At 37.0% G+C, this 21,004-nt stretch overlaps 4 protein-coding genes across 4 annotated transcripts; all 4 read left to right on the top strand.

Annotated features, from left to right (window-relative positions):
- The first annotated feature begins 561 nt into the window (after nucleotides 1-561).
- Nucleotides 562-3,148, top strand: LOC106179014 (C-type lectin domain family 17, member A). Its single transcript, XM_086996273.1, has 3 exons — nucleotides 562-683; nucleotides 1,577-1,831; nucleotides 2,413-3,148. Exons 1-3 carry the CDS (start codon nucleotides 635-637, stop codon nucleotides 2,652-2,654), a joined length of 546 nt encoding a protein of 181 aa, XP_086852399.1. The 5' UTR covers nucleotides 562-634; the 3' UTR covers nucleotides 2,655-3,148.
- Nucleotides 3,149-3,363: 215 nt separating this feature from the next.
- Nucleotides 3,364-7,951, top strand: LOC106179015 (uncharacterized). Its single transcript, XM_013562471.2, has 4 exons — nucleotides 3,364-3,503; nucleotides 3,847-4,917; nucleotides 6,078-6,159; nucleotides 6,588-7,951. Exons 2-4 carry the CDS (start codon nucleotides 3,864-3,866, stop codon nucleotides 6,697-6,699), a joined length of 1,248 nt encoding a protein of 415 aa, XP_013417925.2. The 5' UTR covers nucleotides 3,364-3,503; nucleotides 3,847-3,863; the 3' UTR covers nucleotides 6,700-7,951.
- Nucleotides 7,952-8,736: 785 nt separating this feature from the next.
- Nucleotides 8,737-11,180, top strand: LOC106178999 (E3 ubiquitin-protein ligase TRIM56). Its single transcript, XM_013562453.2, has one exon. It carries the CDS (start codon nucleotides 9,115-9,117, stop codon nucleotides 10,432-10,434), a length of 1,320 nt encoding a protein of 439 aa, XP_013417907.1. The 5' UTR covers nucleotides 8,737-9,114; the 3' UTR covers nucleotides 10,435-11,180.
- Nucleotides 11,181-12,260: 1,080 nt separating this feature from the next.
- On the top strand, nucleotides 12,261-14,834 carry LOC106179039 (E3 ubiquitin-protein ligase TRIM56-like). The gene has a single exon (XM_013562528.2). It carries the CDS (start codon nucleotides 12,265-12,267, stop codon nucleotides 14,320-14,322), a length of 2,058 nt encoding a protein of 685 aa, XP_013417982.1. The 5' UTR covers nucleotides 12,261-12,264; the 3' UTR covers nucleotides 14,323-14,834.
- The last annotated feature ends 6,170 nt before the right edge of the window (nucleotides 14,835-21,004 follow it).

Raw genomic sequence — 21,004 nt, 5'->3', positions numbered from 1 at the left:
TTTACGTTCCTAATAAAGACACTTGTCGTCTGCATTTTGTCGGTCAGCTCTCCCCCCCCCCCTCCGCCTCTCTCACTCTCTCTCTCTCTCTCTCTCTTAAAAAGGTGCGATTGTTTTACACGTTTCACTGGAAGTCTCAAGAAGTCGAGACTGTGGGGGGGGGGGGGGGGGGGGGGAGAATTTTGGTGCCAATGCTCCATAACACGGATTTTTATTAATCTTTTGATATTGATTCTCAACGATGGGAGCTCGTGAACAAAATAAGTGAGCCTACACACAATTTTTACCTTGCGAATCACAGGTCGCAAACAGAATTGGGATATCAGGAAGGGGGTCAAAGAAAAGTTATCGATAGAGAGATCAAAAGTCATTTTACATATATTTTAAGATGACACTTTGTAATATACATATGTATATTGTAACTCCAAGCTGAAGACAATGATGTGCGCAATCTTTCATCTGTGTACATGTACTGTAAGTAGATCAAAAACTGCAGCACGGTATCAAAGATAAGATATCGTTCAAGAAAACTGTGCCCTTTTCTTAAACATATATGTGAGTATCAACATAACGTCCAATGTGCAATTAATTCCACATGGCCGCCCTTTACAGGCATACTGCACGTTAGCGGACAATGGAACTTTCCTGTTATTTTGGACTTCTTACCGCAGTCGTCACGATAGGTGAGAAAAGAATAGGAAGTAGTAATTCGATTAAATCTCAAAGAAAATTTTAAAAAATCGATATGAGTCTGCAAACTTCATGGCTGTAGATATCGTGCGTGCAAACCTATACCTCATGTATTCTCTGGTGGAATGGAAGTTTTATTTGAATTATGACTGGGTTTATATTTAATATCTTTATCTTGAACTTTCCCTTGAAAGATTTTTTGTTAAAGATTTTCTGAAAAACGCTCGGTGGCAGTAGATGATCCGTATTTTAGGCCTATTGTGCCGATGTCAATTGATAATGAGGTCATTTTCTTGTGGCACAACTGTATGGTAGAAATATGGAACTCACTTGTTTACTTAATAGTCACTCCCCCCCCCCCCCCCCCCCCCCCCCCCCCATGTAATAAATTAGGCAATTACATAAAAAGCATAGTGATTTAGTATTTTGCAATGAAAAATTTCATGCAGATTTTAGGACTAAAAAGGAATTCTGGGTCAAAGAAATTGGCTGCGAAAGTTATTGAAGTAGAATGGAAGCGATCAGTCGATGCAGAAACTAGTGACGCATCGTGTACTAAAATGAAATTCAATTGTTTTATCTACCCCCCATCCGATACACTTTTGCCTGTTCCAACAAGATTTCAGTTCTGATTCGCAACGTTCCTTCGGGGAGAAATTAGGGGAGGTACCTAGAAAAGCATAGGAAGCGTTCAGACAATCCTATCATACTAGCTGGATTGATCCAACTCTGCTGGCATTCTCGCTTAAGTACAACCACTGTAATCAGCTTAATTGTCTGGCACGCCTTTTACCAGTCAGTCAAATTGCAAATTATGAAAATTATGTGGGATCGGTTGTGTCCGGATATTAAATTCGCATATTTATTTCTGCTCATTATACTTTAGGCACTGGGACACAGGTGTGTAAAGATCCCACATTTGAAGTGAAGGGTAGCGGCTATTGCTATGAACTGGTAGAAAAACAAAAGGCTCAACAGTCAGTTGCTTTGAGCAAGTGCGTAGAAAAAGGTGGTAGTCTTGCTGAAATAACAACCAGTGATATAAACAGCGGATTGGTTGACAAGTTATCATATATGGTATTATATTATTGGATCGGAGCAACAGATAGACAAAGAGAAGGAAATTGGCGGTGGTTATCAGGTAATTTTAATTGTATTTGAAAAGACCTTACGTTTACTCTATTCGTATATAACGTTCTAATGAAAATATAAAACGCCACTTCGACACCAGGCAGAGTTAAATCCCGTTACATTTTTTAAAATTCTTCATAAACTCATTTCTTAACCTCTGTTTCAAAGGCCTGTTCATAATGTTTGTTACTAGCACTGGAATGTGTCAATTGCTGCTACTGCATGAACTGATGAAAATTTAAATCATCATTCTGTGAATTTATTTTCACTACATTTTACTAAATATTTTCATTTGTTATATTATACCGGTATGGAAATCTTGTAACATCGGTATTTTCAGAAGTTCATTGCCAAATGTATTATCCATAAAATGCATGCTATTGTGAAAAACTGAAAGTTGTCTTTCCTTTATACTTCGGCGGTGAATCAGTTTGATATCTTAACAAAGATGTCACAGTCCAAGAAATAAGGGAAATGGGGCACAGTGAGAGGAAATTGAGCCCCGTTGAATTTCATATGTACATGTATATTTACACTTTGACACATCAGAGTGTTGTTTATATTAACCTGCATTAAAAGCATTCATTTCAGGACGTCCTTTGGTTTTTAAAGCTTGGGGAGGGCAGGAGCCCAATGGGAAAACTGAGGAAAATTGTGCCGTACTCACAAAATTAAGCAGATGGAAGGATTATCCGTGTTATAAAATATTTGGATTTATCTGCCAATATGGCAAGTATGAGCCGCATTGTTTAGAAAAGAAATATATGTTGAAATCTAATGGCGAAGACGCTTTACTGAATATATTATTTATCGTTTTGCTGTCATTGACATGATAGTCAAATCAGCATTAATACTATTATAACGTCGACGAGGTTCTGGAGTCTTCAATCATTTATTCACCACTTAATTTTCATACAATTTTACCCATATTTATACTCTAATTCTCCGTACTGATCACGCGTGTAATTATGTTCTTTTTATTGTTTATGGCGTGATTTCCAGAAACTTTCCATTGTTATGTTTACTTTACCATAGAACATTCCCTTATTAGGTAATGTCTAAGAACCTTGTTTTCAACTAAACTCATCCAAAATACTATTTGCATTACTCATACTTGAATCATGTCCAAAACTTAGTTATCATGTGATAAACAGTTGATCAAAATTAAAATCTGTTATGAAATTGACCAATCACATTAAATGTTATTGACTTGGACCTTTTCCATCTTCTTCTGACACTAAAAACATGTTCTACACTTGTTGACACTCGATGAAGCTTAATTTGCACTCAATATCACTCTAACTTTCCATCTATTTGATTTCCCTTTTATTACTTATTGTAATGAGTGTAAGGGTAAGTAATTAACTTTACAACAATACAGTATAGATATATGCATGTTTACAAAACGTAACGGCGGTAACATATGTAACGGCACTCTTGATCAAAAGATTAAAAAATCTTAAAGAGAGTTAATTACTGATTTATATGTTTGCCTTACTTTTGATATAAGTTATTTGTTTTGAGTTATATATGTTATGCTTGTTATGCTAATCCTCCAGATGTAAATGAATGCCACACTAAAACGGACACCTGTGACAGTCGGGCTGTCTGTACGAATACCCCAGGGAGTTATACCTGTTCATGTAAACCAGGATTTATTGGAGATGGATACAAATGTTCTGGTAATTCTATAATTGACATCAAAATTGTATTTCATGATTTTTAAAAATTAAACTTGTATCTAATTTGCATCCAAGTGGTAGTTTGATCATATATGATAATTATAAATAACGCATTTACATACTAGTATAAATAATACATTCATACCGTTAGCTTACGGTCATCCTTCATCAGACTGATGTAAGTGGATGTTGTTTCTCACTGATCACTTGGGGAAAGAGCCTCTTATAATTGTCATGTAGATATACTGCCAGACGAAGGCCTGGATGCAGGCAGTAAACTAACGGTATGGAAATATTCCAGTTTGTGTCATAATTGTCATGTATGATATTTTTTGTTTTACAGAGGTAACCACCAAAAGGATGATAACCTCCACTACCATAAATAAAGCCAGTACTCCCACCACTACACTGACAACTACCACGACTACACCCACAACTACAACCACTACACCCACGACCACTACACCCACAACTACAACCACTACACCCACAACTACAACACCCACAACTACAACCACTACACCCACAACTACAACCACTACACCCACAACCACTACAACCACAACCACAACCACTACACCCACAACTACAACCACTACACCCACAACTACAACCACTACACCCACAACTACAACCACTACACCCACGACCACTACACCCACAACTACAACCACTACACCCACAACTACAACACCCACAACTACAACCACTACACCCACAACTACAACCACTACACCCACAACCACTACACCCACAACTACAACCACTACACCCACAACTACAACCACTACATCCACAACTACAACCACTACATCCACAACTACAACCACTACACCCACGACCACTACACCCACAACTACAACCACTACACCCACAACTACAACACCCACAACTACAACCACTACACCCACAACTACAACCACTACACCCACAACTACAACCACTACACCCACAACTACAACCACTACACCCACAACTACAACCACAGCCCCCAAAATAAACACGCCTTCCCCAGCAGGCGAATCCACAATTATGGCAACCCATGCACTCAGACATACCACGAGGCAAATCACCTTTTCCCCCTATGACACAACCAGTACTCCCATTTTGAAGCAATCATCAACAAGTGCGCGCAAACCATTCCGATCTTCACTCTCACCGCATATAACATCAACAGTGATTCTAAACCATAATACAAAACTGATGACGCTGACCACTACAAACGAACAACAGGGGGTCACTCAGAGCACCAAACATACAGAAACGTATACGAGACAACAGATCTACAAACAGACAACAGATGAATATGAAACAAAGGACCCTTTTTTGTCGCCCACAACTACAGCAGAAACTAATCTTCTGGCTGCACAGCGCGAGAGACAGCATGAAGCTGAGAGAAAAAGGCGGCAGCAAGGTGCGTTATGAGTCAACAAAGAGTCATTTCTATTTTTTCCAAAGGTGACGCCAGGTAATAATTAGTAATTTACATCTGAGACCAAACAAGAACATGATATCTTGAGGATGCATATTGCGTGGGATGGCAGAAACTTTTTAACCGACCAAGACATACAAACATATTGCATATCAATAAAAATCTTATTTCAATAGTATTCATTTTGTATCCTTATTTTATAACATAATAGCATTTAAGTCGATATAACGCTTTATATGTTCCTGCCACCCACTATGCGCATCCTTAAAGAAATTAATAATTGTATTTTTTCCTTCCAAATGAAAATTTTCTCGTATATGTGCGAACCATTACTTGGCACTTCCCTACAATACACCGAGAAAACTGAATTCTGATTCTTGACAAATTATTAACTAATTATAAACTAGTTTTTAATTGATCATTAAGTAGTTGATGGGTCGCCTCTTAAATATAATCACTATAAGGTACCCAATTTGTAATCTATTCTAAAATTTTCATCAAAATTATTCCATATGTTTTTGAGTTAGGCTAGTGATGAACGAACAAAAGTCTATGAAAACATAACCTCCTTGGCGGAAGTAATTAAAATATAATATTAAGTGATTGTCCATAATGTCCCATACACTTCAGAAGGAAATACTGACATCAGGCACTTTTATTTGATGGATTTTATGTAAACATAGCAACTATGGCTTTGAGGGGAATATATAACGCGGGTAGTACTTGCATATATTTAACCCTTCTAGTTGTGTGTATATAACCGATATATATTCCAACCCTGTACTTATCTCGCCTTGTTTCAACTTGGGAAATATGTCAGTCAGTCATTAACGACTTACGCTGTACGTATGACATCCGTCTATCTTAAGTTAATTTTTTACATAATGAAGCAAAGCAGTCAAGTCATATATGCATGTGTATAACAACTGGTGGATTTAGAATGTCTCTAAGGGCGGACAGAAGGCTAATACATATGTTCCACTCACTTCAAACCTTCAATTGATAACTAAAATATATAAAACAAGGTTCAGTGAGCTATAATAGTGTTCTTTTTTCCTTTCGGGGAATATAGGGCAAGTGAAATATTTAACCACGTTTTCATGCACTCAATGCTCGTTTTATTCCACTTTTTTCAACTATAGAAATATACACATACACCGGGGCCGGTGGCGGGGCAGCGCTGTTATTCATAATTGTTGGAGTTACTGTTCTAATGTGCCGTAGGTAAGCAATAATGCCCCAGCATTTCTTCGTCATTTGTATTTTTTTTGTATTTATATTGTATTGTATTTATATTGTAAATTTGTAGAAAAACTGAAAGTAAATTTCTGTTTCCTTGAAAATGTTGAAAGTTCTCCCCTTGCGATAGCTTATGTAAATGGTCTTTGTTATCTTATTTTTTTTTTATTCAAAGCAACTACAGAAGTAAAGCAGCATTCTCTCTTTAAATATTTTGCAAACACATTAGTCTATATCTTATCTTTGTCTTACTATTCTAAATATGAATACTTTGTAAGAAAATATTATACAGAAAACTTATGTGTATACAGTACCACCAAATTAACAAGTTTACCAATGGTTGGTTCTTAATTCAAAATTCTGTTAATCTGTTAGAAATACTTTGAAATGCATGTGCTGTGTACATATTTCAGAAGACATCAAAACAGCCCGCGTTACCTGGAAGACACAGATGAACGAGAGGGCTCTAAGAATCAACACCTCGAGTTCGAAAACCAAGTATACCATGAGCAGACATCAGCCTGAGTGTGTCCACAGACACAGACCAGCTTTTTAAATTTTCCAATGTCCATATCTGCCTGTTTCACGATCCTGAACCGCTTCAGCGTTTGACTGAAGTCAACTGCATATCAAAAGATAGATATGTCTCTTGATTAAGTTACATTTTCCTATAAGATACGGGTAGCTTATACGGATTCACAAATCCGGTGGATAACTGGGTGAACGTTTGTGATTGGTGCAAAAAACGTAATTATCACATGATATAGATATTTGGGAATCTAAAGTATCCGGTTTGAAGCTCAGGGTCATGAAGTCACGAACACTCTCAGAAAAAAAAACGACTTATCGCTCAACAGAAATAGGCTGCAGTATTAACCAGGACATAAACCGGCGAATTGATCCGAAAATACACGAACTCTGGGGTATGGGCAGCGAGAAATATGAAAGTACATTGATTATTTCATAGCGTGTAACCGAAGTTAATGAGGCACCTGTCACGCATTACGTTTTTTTTTCAAACATGTATATGTCGTGTTCGAAAAAGCCATAAATTGCGTATGGCATTGTTAAAAAATGTTTAAAAATTCTATAATTGTGACACGTAACTCCCTCCCTCTTAAAATATGATCAATATGCAGGGAAAGGGCTGATAAAAGAAAGGCATTTGAATATGATATTATATTAGCGCTCGTTTGATACAGAATTTTACTACGAAAATTATGACAGACCGGCACAATTGAGAGGAAAATTTCGGAAAGTTAAGAAATATAATGATTGCATTCTACATGTGGTGCTGAAATCATCTCTGTCAACCAGGCTCCATAAAGTTTATCAGTGTTACATTTCCTACATTTGTATGTTTAAATGTATACATTCAGCTTTAAAAAAACTAGATTCAGCGATAAAAATGCATTATATTCTATTCAATTATCTAAAGCATAGCTTGAGTTGATTTCTGAATTTGAAGAACTGCTTTTAACTTGCTCACAAAGTTTTGCAGAATGGAATGGTCATAAAATTGGGGGGAAATACTGTTTCTCAGATTGGAGAGGATGGGATCAATAAGCTGACGTGGTTTAATTTCCCCCGTGGTTTAAGGATAGGGGAGGGTAGGGGCGCCCATTAGGTTTACTTTGAAATATCGCATGAAAATTTTGAGTGTCCAAGCTATCCCGATTAATCAGTTCGCAGAACCAGAAAATTGAATGTCTACACATAAAGATATTTGTAACTTGTGGTTTTGAGGAGGGGTGGTTAATTGTCCCCTCTTCTAAGGTATGGGATCTGTGTCAGTTAACGCTCTGATGATCTGCCGTCAATAGATCACCCGTTGACCCCAGATAAACTTTAAAACTGTGTCGAGAGGGTAAACAGATAGGAGTGTGGTGTTTGTGACCGGGCCAGGATAGGTTAAGCATTAACTTCTTACCCGTAGATAAATACAGATAACAATAAGCTGCTGAATATATATATATATATATATATATATATATATATATATATATATATATATATATATATATATATATATATTGATCTCAGAGCTATGAGAGTGAGATCATGAGGTGTGATGACAGATCAAGTACTTGACTTTATAAGAATATAAATGATTTGGAACCGAACCCTTACAACTAATTATAAGTGGTTGCTTACATTACTTCCATCTATGCAAGTTTATATGTCAAGTAAAAACGCGGGCAAAATGAGACTAGTTAAACAGTGTGATTGGCGCTGAGTGTGTTAGTTGTGATCAATTGTGACGTATGAATGCGCTGCCTTGTGACCGGATATGTTGCAATACGTGCTCTAGAGGAATATGACGAAAACTGGATATATACGCCTCCTTTCCCTCTGTAAATATTCATTAAGATAAATGTGTAAATAAAATTTTCATGTCCTGGCCTTGTGATTATCAAATTCTAATTCGGCATACACCTTCCTGCTATTTTAGATGCAGACCACATTTTGTTTTGGAGAAAAATAATACGGGGGCACCCAGCAACTACACGTACCCGCATACCGATAAGGTTAATATTGAAAATATTGATGATAAGCACCGGAGATGTTGGGCACAAGTACGACACAAGTATCATATTCTCACCTGACGCTGGCACTGCATCACTGATAGCTAGGCCGAACCAAGTTAAGCTGTGTTTTTCAAAACAAAAAATGAAACTGTTAACCAAACAAACAATCAAGCAAACAAACAAACAAACGAAAAAAAAAAGCACCTAGAAGAGCATTATTGACAATGAGTTAGGTATTTTATCTTCAAAAATGACAAAAACTGCAGCTTCATGAAAACAGCTTGATAAAAACAACAAGGTACCAAAAAAGAGTTAACTAACATTTTGACTTGGCCTTAACGATCTTTGAGCATGAATCAGGTGATTACAGTTCTAGGCCTACTAACAGCACAGTTACATAGACACCCCCAAAATGGCGACAGCTGCACCCAAATCGGAATCAGAAGATGAAAAATCCCTGAGAACTGTGATAACTGAGAACTTTGTGAGTTGCCCTATATGTCTTGTGGAGTACACGGACCCGACAGATTTGCCATGTAAACATACATTTTGTAAAGGGTGTCTGTCGACTTTAATATCTCATTTAAAACCAGGAAGTAAGTTTCCATGTCCGGTTTGTCAGCGAGAAATAGAAGTGCCTAAGAATGGACTTGGGGGCTTTACTCATAATTTCTTTGTTGAAAGCTTGCAGGACAGTGTTCTGGACAGTGTTCTTAAGGCATCCAAAAAGACAAAGTGCAGCTTTTGTGCCTTGGCGTCTGAATCTGAAACTGTTGCCACTGCTAAATGCATCACCTGCAATGACTACCTGTGTGAAAAGTGCTCTAAGTTACACTGCAGTACCAGGTTCACCAAAGACCACAAGGTCCTCACTTTTCAACAGATACAAAGTGAGGAGTACCAAACGGTAATCCAAGAACAACGGATTATTTTCTGTCCCGAACACAAAGACGAACCTCTACGGTACTACTGCGTGAAATGTGAGAAACCCGTCTGTCGTGATTGCAAGATCTTAGGTCACGATCGTCACAAGGTGACGACTTTGTCAACAGCTTCTGAAGATGTCAGCGGTGAACTACAGTCATTATTAGAACTTTTTGAGACACAAGACGAAACTATACAAGAGAAAATCGGGATACTGGAGGAAATGAGGATATCGTTCCAGGAAAATAAGGAACACATTTGCGTCGAGGTTTCACAAAGAGCAGATCATATTTGTCAGATAGTACGTTTAAAAGAAAAAGACATTCTACAGGACTTAGAGCAGTCGTTTTCTGTTCAGATGAAAAACTGGAGTACAGCCCACGATCATTTCAGCGGCATATCTTCCACCTTGAAGAGTTGTGTAAATGTTATAAGAAACACCCTGAAACGAGGTGTCCCAGTAGAGATCCTCATGTTACCGGACCGGTTAGAGAAGCCGTCTGGACTAGGTTTAAAGGACAAACTAACCGAAGACGAACTATACAAAGAATTAAAACTCACATTTGAGACCAACCAGGATGTGGACCAAGAGATATCGAGTGGAGCTGGCCTTGGACAAATCCATGAAGAATGGAGAGAGACTAGCCTATTCGAGGAAGACACCTCCGAGTCCACTAGTGAAGATGAAGAACAGGCTTCAAACTCAACATCACCGGCGACCACTAGTGAAGATGAAGAACAGGCTTCAAACTTAACATCACCGGCGACCACTAGTGAAGACGAAGAACAGGCTTCAAATTCACCATAATCAGTGCCTTCTCCACAAGATGAACCAACATTAGTAAACTACATAATTGTGGTGTTTGACATTTAAGGTAGTCCAACTGGAGACTGTATCACATGGGCTATATGAACCACGGGCATGCACCATCAACCAGGAAGGAGATCTTGTTGTAAGAAGAAACTACGGAAATTGAAAGTCTATCGTTATTTGGAAACTTAGATTTAACTTGACTTAACTAATAATACCAATAATGATATATTAACATATAAAAATCCATGGACATTATGAACTGTTTGAAATGTGCCACAATTCATTTTCAAATAGAACATTATTAGTTTCTTCATAGAAATTTGTATTCATAGCACTCGAATATAACTGTCAAACAGTACGGTTTTATGGATTTATTCACAATTCTGAGAACCTATGCTTGCTTTTTTGATTTCATATTTTGTCATAGGTTTACAATGTCTGTCTTTAACCTTTATATGTTTGTCGATATGAATGAAAATGATTAAGTTTTAGAATAACAAAGATTAAGTTATTTACAGTCAACCATGTTAAAAAACTGCTCCGTAAAAAAAGTGAATTTGAATGGTGGCTTTTAATTTCAGATCTTTCCCAAATAATATCAATGTTTTGAAAATAATACCCTTGATATTGGAATTTATGCAAAAAGTGAGCCACCCGAATTTATTTTTCGTGTTGTTGTTTTGTAAGACAAACTCTTTTTAAATTAAAAATAAATCATGTATCGTTCAGTATTTATGATGGAAAACGTTTTTTTTTTGATAGATGATAGACAAATTAAAAAAAGGACTGTTTGTATTAAAAAAATCTGTTGGGCATCCTTGACGCAGTTTTCAAAAACAAATCCCACATTTTGTAAGATTTTTTTTTTTCTGATGGACTGTATAAATGTATAGATGGATAATTATGAATAGTTACATATTCACGTATCAACATAAAAGCTAGATGTCCTCCTTTCTTTTCTGTTTGGAAAATGTAGGTGGTTTGGTTGTTATTTTGACAACCATTCTGAGCAATAGTGCACATACAACTATTTTTTCCCAATTGATATTCTGCCTGATTAAAATGAATGGGGTTTTAGCAAAATATGACGGGTTCTAGACCTTTGAAAATTAGGGGATGAGACATAACCCCTCCCTCGCCTGGTATTTTTCTCGTATCTCAATTTAAGTGAAGTTAAGGCTTTTTAAGTTATTCACTTTTTTCACTGGGGTTTAAAAGGCTTTGTTTAAAAAAGTATATCAGTCCCAGTGAGATTTTAACCGCCAGCACAATCAATAAATCTCTCCTAACGCATTCACCTCCATAAGACTGGTGATATGTTCATTGGCCACAAGATGACGAGGCGATCAATCCACCTTTCAGGGTTGTCAGGTGCAACTGTAATGATAAATGTTAAATAACATGGCATATGATTTCCCTTGGCTGAACCATTTTAAAAACAAGTAAAAGTAAAAACAATTAAAATTATCTATAGCTACAGCAGCCTCACGTGCACCGTGAAAAATGCATGTTTGCTATTGGTGCTGAAATATTTAAAAAAGGACAGTTCCTAATTTTACTTTGAAAAACAAATACATTGTTAGTAATTTTTGCTTGGTCGTTTTTTATCAGTCATGTATGCTCTTCTGAATTTACTGAAACTAATTTGATAAATAAACGAACGAATAATAAATAGTTATGAATAAACATTACAGCCTAGTAACATGCCCAGTACAACCTGCGATTGGGTGACCCTAGATTTAGGTCAGCCACAGCTATTGATTTGCACTTTATTCACAATGCAGTTCAGTATAATATGCTCACGGTTCAGTCTTGAACTTCAAAATGGCGACAGCTGCTCCGGAATGTGAGGTAGAAGATAATGAAAGAAGTCTAAGAAGTGTGATAACTGAAAACTTTGTGAATTGTCCTATATGTCTTGTGGAGTACACGGACCCAACAGATTTGCCATGTCAGCATACATTTTGTAAAGGGTGTCTGTCGACTTTAATTTCTGATTTAAAACCAGGAAGTAAGTTCTCATGCCCGGTTTGTCAGCGAGAAATAGAAGTGCCTGAGAATGGACTGGAGGGCTTTAAACATAATTTCTTTGTTGAAAGCTTGCAGGACACTGTGCTTAAACCAACCAAAAAGGCAAAGTGCAGCTTTTGTGCCTTGGCGTCTGAAACCGAAACTGTTGCCACATCTAAATGTATCACCTGCCATGACTACTTGTGTGAAAAGTGCTCTAAGTTACACTGCAGTACCAGGTTCACCAAAGACCATAAGGTCCTCACTTTTCAACAAATACAAAGTGAGAAGTACCAAAAGATAATACAAGAACAGCAGGTTATTTTCTGTCCTGAACACAAGGACGAACCACTTCGGTACTACTGTGTGAAATGCGAGAAACCCGTCTGTCGTGATTGTAAGATCTTAAGTCACGATGATCACAAGGTGATAACTTTGTCAACAGCTTCTGAAAATGCCAGCTGTCAACTACAGTCAAGATTAGAAGAACTGGAGACAGAAGACGTTATAATACAAGAGGCAATGGGGATAGTGGATGAAATAAGTTTATCCTTCCAGGAAAACAAAAAATCCATTAAGGTTGAAATTTCACAAAGAGCAGATAACCTTTGTCAGTTAGTGCGCCAAAAAGAAAAAGCCCATCTTGAAGAAGTAGATGGAATCTTTTTAGCTGAGATGAAAAACTTAAATATGTTCCACGATCATTTCAGCGGCTTATCTTCCAGGATTAAGAGTGATGTAAATGCTGTGAGAAATACTCTGAAACGAGGTGTCCCGTTAGAGGTCCTCATGTTAGAGCACCAGTTAAGAAATAGAATAGACGAGCTACAGCACACAACAGTCGTAACCGAAATACCCAAAGAATATGAACTCACATTTAAAACCAACCAAGATGTTGACCAAGATATATCGGGTGGAGCTGCCCTTGGAAAAATCTATGAAGAATTGAGAGAGAATCGCCTATCTCAGGAGTGCACCCCCGAGCCCACTGGTGAAGATGATGAACAGCCTTCAAACTCCCCATCAATGGTCCCTGTTCCACAAGTCAAACCAACATTTAAGTCCAAGGTTGAGTGCGTTCTGGAGTTTGACACTGGCTGTTACAGACCAGGGGACATTTCAATTAGTCCAACTGGAGAGTATGTCACCGTTTATGACACAGAAGCCAAACTGAATGTGTTTAGTTCAGATGGCACATTTAAGACATCCATTACCAGTGTTTCAGGTACCAAACTACAGTTCCCTGTAGGAATATGTCACTTCCCTGATGGCAGAATGATTGTGTCTGATAATGGCAATAACAAGCTTTTTATGTTGTCATCACAATGGGAAGTGCTCCAAACGACTTGTGTCCAGGAACCATGGGGTGTGGCTCTCAACGACAATTATTCGGAGGTTGCTGTTGCACGTCTGGGGACGGCAAGGGCGATACGTTTGTACGACATTGACAGAGAAAGAATAGCATTGACTGCTGATCATGAAATAAATTCTTACAATGGGACACCAATATTCGATGAACCATATAAGGTGGCATATATGAAAAACGGTTGTATTATTGCCTGTGATGATAAAGCAAAGAAAGTCCATATCCTGTCCCCAGCTGGTGAACCACTGTATCAGTACACAGGACCTGATAATAATCTAGGTTCACCCCATGGGGTCTGTGTTGATGCATATGACAACATACTGGTCACAGATATTGATAACCACTGCATACACCTTGTATCCCGAGATGGGAAGTTCATCCGGTACATAGTAACCAAAGCTGATGGACTGTGCGACCCATGGGCATGCACCATCAACCAGGGTGGAGATCTTGTAGTAACCGAACACGACGGAAAATTAAAAGTCTATCGTTATTTGAAAAATTAGATTTAAATTGACTTAATAAATAATAATAATAATGATATATTAAGATATAAAAAATCCATGGACATTATGAACTGTTTGAAATGTGCCAAAAATTCATTTTAAATAGAACATGATAAGTTTCTCCATGGAATTTTGTATTAATAGCACTCGAATATAACTGTCAAACAGTATGGTTTTATGAATATATTCACAAGTCTGACAACCTATGCTTGCTTTTTCTGATTTCATATTTTGACATAGTTTTACAATGTATGTCTTTTATATGTTTGTCGATATGAATGAAGATGATTGAGTTATATAATAACAAAGATTAAATTATTTACAGTCAACCATGATAAAAAACTGGTCCGAAAAAGGTGAATTTGAATGGTGGATTTTAATTTCAGATCTTTTCTTTATAATATCTATGTTTTGAAAATAATACCCTTGATATTGGAGTTTCAGTAAAAAGTGAGCCACCCCGAATGTATTTTTCGTGTTGTTGTATTGTAAGACAAACGCATTTTAAATTAAACATAAATCGTGTATCGTTCAGTATTTATGATAGAAAATGTTTTCTTTTTCTTGATGGATGATAGACAAATTTAAAAAGGATTGTTTTATTTTAAAAATTATTTTGTACTTCCTTGACGCGATTATCAAAAACAAATCCCAGCGTTCATTTGGCTTCTCCTTTACGTAATAATTATATACTCATATTCCTCTTATTTTAAATTGTACAATAAAAAAATTATAAATTGTTCATTAAAATAAACATAATCTACAACAATATCAAAATAATTAAAATACATAAATAAAATAAACCGTGATGACTATTCAGGTACGTCCGTTCCTATCAATATCTGGGTCGCTATTATAAATCTGATTTTCGTTTTGGAGAGACATTGTATTGAGTGGTATAATAGTCACCTAAGGAGGGATTGTACTCTGAGAAATCTGATATATATGTGAGTTCGGGGAGGCTGGAGTAAAGCTTGCCATTCTAGTTTGCAAAGAAAAAATAAACATTACAGAATTGACTTGAGAATTTAGAGTATTTTGAACACGAAGCATGGATCTATGGGCCTTGGCGTCCTTTCTCTTCTGTTTGGAAAATGTAGGTGGTTTGGCTGTTATTTTGACAACCATTCTGAGCAACAGTACACGTACCACTATATTTTGTCCCAGTTGATATTCTGCCTGATTAAAAAGAATGGGGTTTTAGCAAAATATGACGGGTTCTAGACCATTCAAAATTTGTTGGAAATCCTGTCCGCAGCTGGTGAACCACTGTATCAGTATACATAACCTGGTAACAAGTTAGGTCGCCCCCATGGTGTCTGTGTTGATGCATATGACAATATACTGCTCACAGATACCGATAACCACTGCATACACCGTGTATCCCCAGATGGGAAGTTCATCCAGTACACAGCAACCAAAGATGATGGACTATGTGACCAATAGGCATGTACCATCAACCAGGATGGAGATCCGGTCGTAACAGAAGGCAAAGGGAAAGTGAAAGTGTGTTGTTATTTGGAAAAATAGAATGTTGATATTTCCAATTACATTGAATGCATATATATTTATGCATGTAAAATATACAAAAATATGGCCTCTTTGGAACAATTACAGGTATACCATGGATTATTACATTTTGGTTATTATTTTTGGCAGTGTATTGTTTTGGTTACCGTTCGTTCTTTCGGTTGTTTGACTGTTAGCAGGTTTACGCAAAAGTTAATGAACGGATTTTGATGAAAATTTTAGAATATGTTACAAATGAACCTAGAAAGAACTGTTTATATTTTGGTGATGATACATTATTTATTTATTTATTTATTTATTTATTTATTCATTTATTTATAAGTAGTTATTCAAGTCAAAAAGTGGTGGACGGATTTTGATGAATTTTCAAAATAGGTCAGAAATAGTTCAAGGAATATATGATTCGGTTGTGGTGATGGCCCGTTAGTTAATCGATTTATTATTGATGCTTAGTTCATTTCCGTCTAAACGTGATGAACGGAGCTTTGATGAAATTTTCAAGGTAGGCGACAAATGGGCCTAAGAAGTAGTTATTGGATTTTGGTGGTAATTCATTAATTAATTATATATTAATTATTTCAAAATTAATTTTTAAGGATAGGTTACAAATAAAGAGGAAAGAAATTATTACATTTTGGTGATGCTCCACTTACTAATTAATGGTTAATTATAGGTTGATTAACCTTAAATTTATTAGTACTCCATAGTTATTTGTTATTCAGTTATTTGTTTTGTCGGGGGTCAGCACTCTTTGCAAGCTTTTGTGTGAATTTGGAATTGTAACATTCCAAAATTACTTACAAACAGTATGCTTTTGTAAAAAGTGTCAAACTCCAAAATCTATCTTTACTGCTTTTTAGTACAATTCATTCGATGCAGTAGTGCATATAATATGTTTAATGTAGGCTACTTGTAAATATATGAATATTGAGAACTAAGTTGTACAAAGTGAATTTTGCGTGGAAACTTAGTTTTGGAGTGTTAGTTTGTTAAGTGTTGTTAGAACAAAAGTGACCATAGCCGAATAGGCTGGCATAACAAATATAAATCTGGAATTGTGGCTTTTAGTTTTAATTTAAATTAGTTTATTGAAGGGAATCTTAGTTTTATTTTTGAACGTTATCTGGGTATTCAAATTTGTAGCTGGTAGCCTACTTAGATTTTTTTTTGTATGTGCATGAAGGAGTTGTTGCAGTATGTGACGTTGTTGTGTTTATTATTTTAGTTAAGCTAATTTATGTTGTTTAATTTATATGAATAATTACCGTATGTGCCTGCATACTTGTATAATGTAAATGAAGTGCGGGACTGCTATAAAGTGCGAGACTCCGGAGAACATGAACTGATGCAAAACGTGAGTGTGGACAGTGTGTAACACTTTTACAGTACAAGAACTGTACTTTATTAACTGTACTTTGTGATGGGCAATGCCAAAAAGCCATGGGACAGTTGCACGATTCCGTGAATGCATTGGTAAAGCATATTTGTATGTTGCATTGAGCAACAGAGGTGAACAAACCTCGTGACAGTGACTTACAAGTGCGCAATACCGTAGCACGTGCGGATTGACAGACAGTGAAATAGGATCACGTCTTACACAAGTTACGACGCAATATGATGGCCCAAGAGTACAGAATTCTCCTAGGAGCACAACACTCATTTAGTGACAGAGAGGCACACTATCGGGAGGATCGTTCACCAGACTGGGACTCTGAAAACTGTGACATTGTGCTTTAAAACTGTCTACGAACCTATTAGAATTTAACTGCACAGGGTATTGACAAATGTTAAAGTTTTTGCAGCATGTTAGTATTAGTTAGTGTATGTAGTGTATGTTAGCTGTTTATAATATATTCGTTGTTTGTGTTTTTTTATGTTCGGGCTGCTTCGGTCCGTAACAAGTACCATATCAGAAAAAAAATTCATTACACAATACGTGTAGAAATAACATGCTGTAATGTATTAAAAATGACGTCGCATGTTGGCCTACGTGAGCCAGGTCTTGGATAAGAATGGAAGTTGTCTGCAGGCAATTCGCGATATGAAACATATGTAATAAAGAAAGTCTTTCTATAGATTTTATATCACTTTCTTTAAACGTGCCATCACCCAAAAAGCAATGAAGGAGAAACGATATGTTAGGATTTTTTCCTCATAAGTGCAGAAATATGTTACCGTGTTATGAGGTAAAGCTGCCGCATAAAATGCACTGGGATGAATTTTTCTGATTCGAGCTGATGACGAAACAGCAGTGATTTCAGTGTGAAACCTGTGGTGTCGATTCTTAACAGTTCTCCCTGACCTGAGCAGCTTTCAACGCCGTTTTAAACATCACAATAAGTGCTACATTGCGGTGCCAGTATTTTTCTTTCTTTCTTTTTTAAAGACTTACTATCGATTTTATCAGCAAAGAAGAAAAACAATACCTTCGTACTGGATCATCGTAGTTAGGGTCTCCTATCTCTTAAAAATGCTTCATATGTGAAAGCATGTCTTACTAAATCCGTCGATGATTGGGCAACGGTGGCGGTTTGGTCACTGTCTCTCCCTCCCCAATCCAAATTTTGCTCTCTTTCAGCGTGGGTACGATTTCTCGCGTTTTTCGTGTTGTCAAGAGCTGTCTTTATGATGATCATGCATGCCAGACGAAGTTCTGTCTCCACTTTCGCTGCTTGGCTAAGGCTTATTACGGCCCTCGCTCATTGCCTTGTGATTATAGATTTCATTTCAGAGAGAGGTCTTCTTAAAACGCCACCGGTAAAGCCTTGTCCTTCTTGATACACTTCTGCCGCCTGCGGTGCTTCGACAATTTTTATCCCATTTTTTTTCCTACGCGCTGTGTACTCCAGTTGCAGTAAAATTTATTGGGCTTTTATTTCCATTACCTTGCCTTGTTTAAATGCATTGAAATGATGCCACTTTCGCTCTCCTTTTCCTTTGCATAATGATGCTAATTTTTTCGACTGCTGTGTTGATCTGTTTCTGAAGATGTTTCAGAGAGTGTGCAATTTTTCCTGCCTTTTGGGTTCTGTTAGCATGTGTGTAAGTAGTATCATCCTCAGTTATTGGATATGCTGGCCAATTGCAAATGTCGTTTAATTGCGCGGTGTCAAATGATTAGGTGTCTCGGACCACAGGTAAAGCGGGTTGCTCTGCGTGCGGACCAAGATCCAATTAACATAATGTGCTGGGTACACGGTGCAGACAGTGAGACTGACATTTCTGACGCGTACGTCACCTTTTTTTTTTGTACGTTTTGAGGAAGGGCAAACGGAAGGTGTGTGCACAAGACAAAGCGTTTTGGAAGAAGAGCTCTTTAAATTAAACTGGGAAATTGCTTCAAAACTTTGGTAAATGTACCGGTACAACACTAATGACAGACGTTAGACTGGTCGTTTTATTCGTTTACATGTAGCTGATACGTTACGCGTTGCTTATATGAATGCACGAATCCGGCGGATGACTGGGTGAACGTTTACGATTGGTGCGGTCAAATTAATTTGAACACGATGTTGTGGAGATTTGGAATGACGAGGTTTCCAAGCTTTATTGAATATAAATATAACTCTGTATAGGTATAATTATGGCACACATGCTTCTTGCATATTCAATGCCCAGGACTCTACTGATGATTAGTATTGATGTCAGCGTGTGTGCCGGTTGCTTGCATCACTACCACAATTGACGCAATAGAACCACAGTATTACTTCTTTTAATAAGCATGCGCTGCGAGTCCAAACGTCCGACTCCCATCTAATCAGGTAATATCATATATAGAAACGTATGTTTGCGTAGAAATGAGCCTCTTAGTATTTAATATAAAACAGCTGGTTTTCCTGGGTTCGACTGTGGCCATGGTCATATGTCTGGTAATTTGGTTCATATGTGTACCCGGTATATACAGAGAGAGAAAGAGAGAGAGAGAGACTTAAAAATAATTGTAAAATAGTGCAATCGCCTCCCTATTTGTCGTCCCGATGGAGCCGAGATTTAATGACTGTACCCCCGCAGGAACGACGCATGGGGAGGCGTGTGAGAGGCGGAGAGACTATTAAAAGATTAGGCGGGTTTTTTTTTTCATGTACGTCTGCCATATTTAGTTCCAGGATTTGTAAAGCCATGACTCAACTCGTTGTGAATGCGATCCAAGACCTCAGAACCTGGCTTATTATTATTATTATTATTATTATTAGGCTATTATTATTATTTGCGTTACAGGAACCAAAATGAATGTAAAAGTCTGCTAATGAGCCCAGCTAACGCATAGCATTTTAAAAACATTTCAAAAAGGTAGACACTGTAACATTTCTGCATAACTTTTCAATAATTTTATTCAAAGATCTTTATAACGTTCCTTAAACGTTATGTTGAAAACTTTATACATAACATTTGGATAACATTTTCAAAATGTTGTCGCTTAAACATTTTAATATGCACAATATTTTAACAGACCTCAGCTGACTGTTTGATACGCCAGCTCTAACCACGATTCCTTAATCTAACGCCTACATGTAACTATAATGCAAATGTGAACCTACGACCTAGGGTATTCAATCCAACCGTCTTTAACTTAGACCCATCAAGCCACCATGAGATGTTTTTTTTTTCTTGGTCTGTCATAGATATTCAACCTAATCTTAGTGGAATAATTAAATGTTTTATTTTGCATTTAATTTGCTAAATTTGCAAGAAAAGGCAAAAGTTATATAAATTAACATATCTAATTAGAGGAAGCTTTCCTTGTTTCTACACAATTAATTGTTATATGACAGGCTTCTTCTGACGGTTATAGTTGAGGTGAGTGGCTGCCTTTCACTAATACCCCATTCACACTACAGTTGCAAAAATGCGCATTTCAATAATCCGAATTTTTCGTGAGGAATTCGATTCGGTATTGCGTTCACACACGCTAAGCGAAACCGAATTACACGTTGAAAATTTCAGGTTTAACTTCCTGTTTGAACACTCGCGCATGCGCTGCACATGAAATCTTAAAATACCAACAAAAATTTGTGACGACAAATGCAACTCTAAAGACATTCCAGCATTCTTGAGAAGTATAAGATGGCAAAATAAGTTTGTTTCCTCATGTTGTAGTGAGTGGTGACCTCCAAATACGTTTGGTGCAATCGCTAAAGTAATAAACAAGCGT

This window comes from Lingula anatina, chromosome 9 (assembly GCF_051362555.1).
Source record: "Lingula anatina isolate TDL-2025a chromosome 9, LinAna3.0, whole genome shotgun sequence".
NCBI lineage: Eukaryota > Metazoa > Brachiopoda > Lingulata > Lingulida > Lingulidae > Lingula > Lingula anatina.
This window is presented reverse-complemented; position numbering and strand designations above follow the sequence as displayed.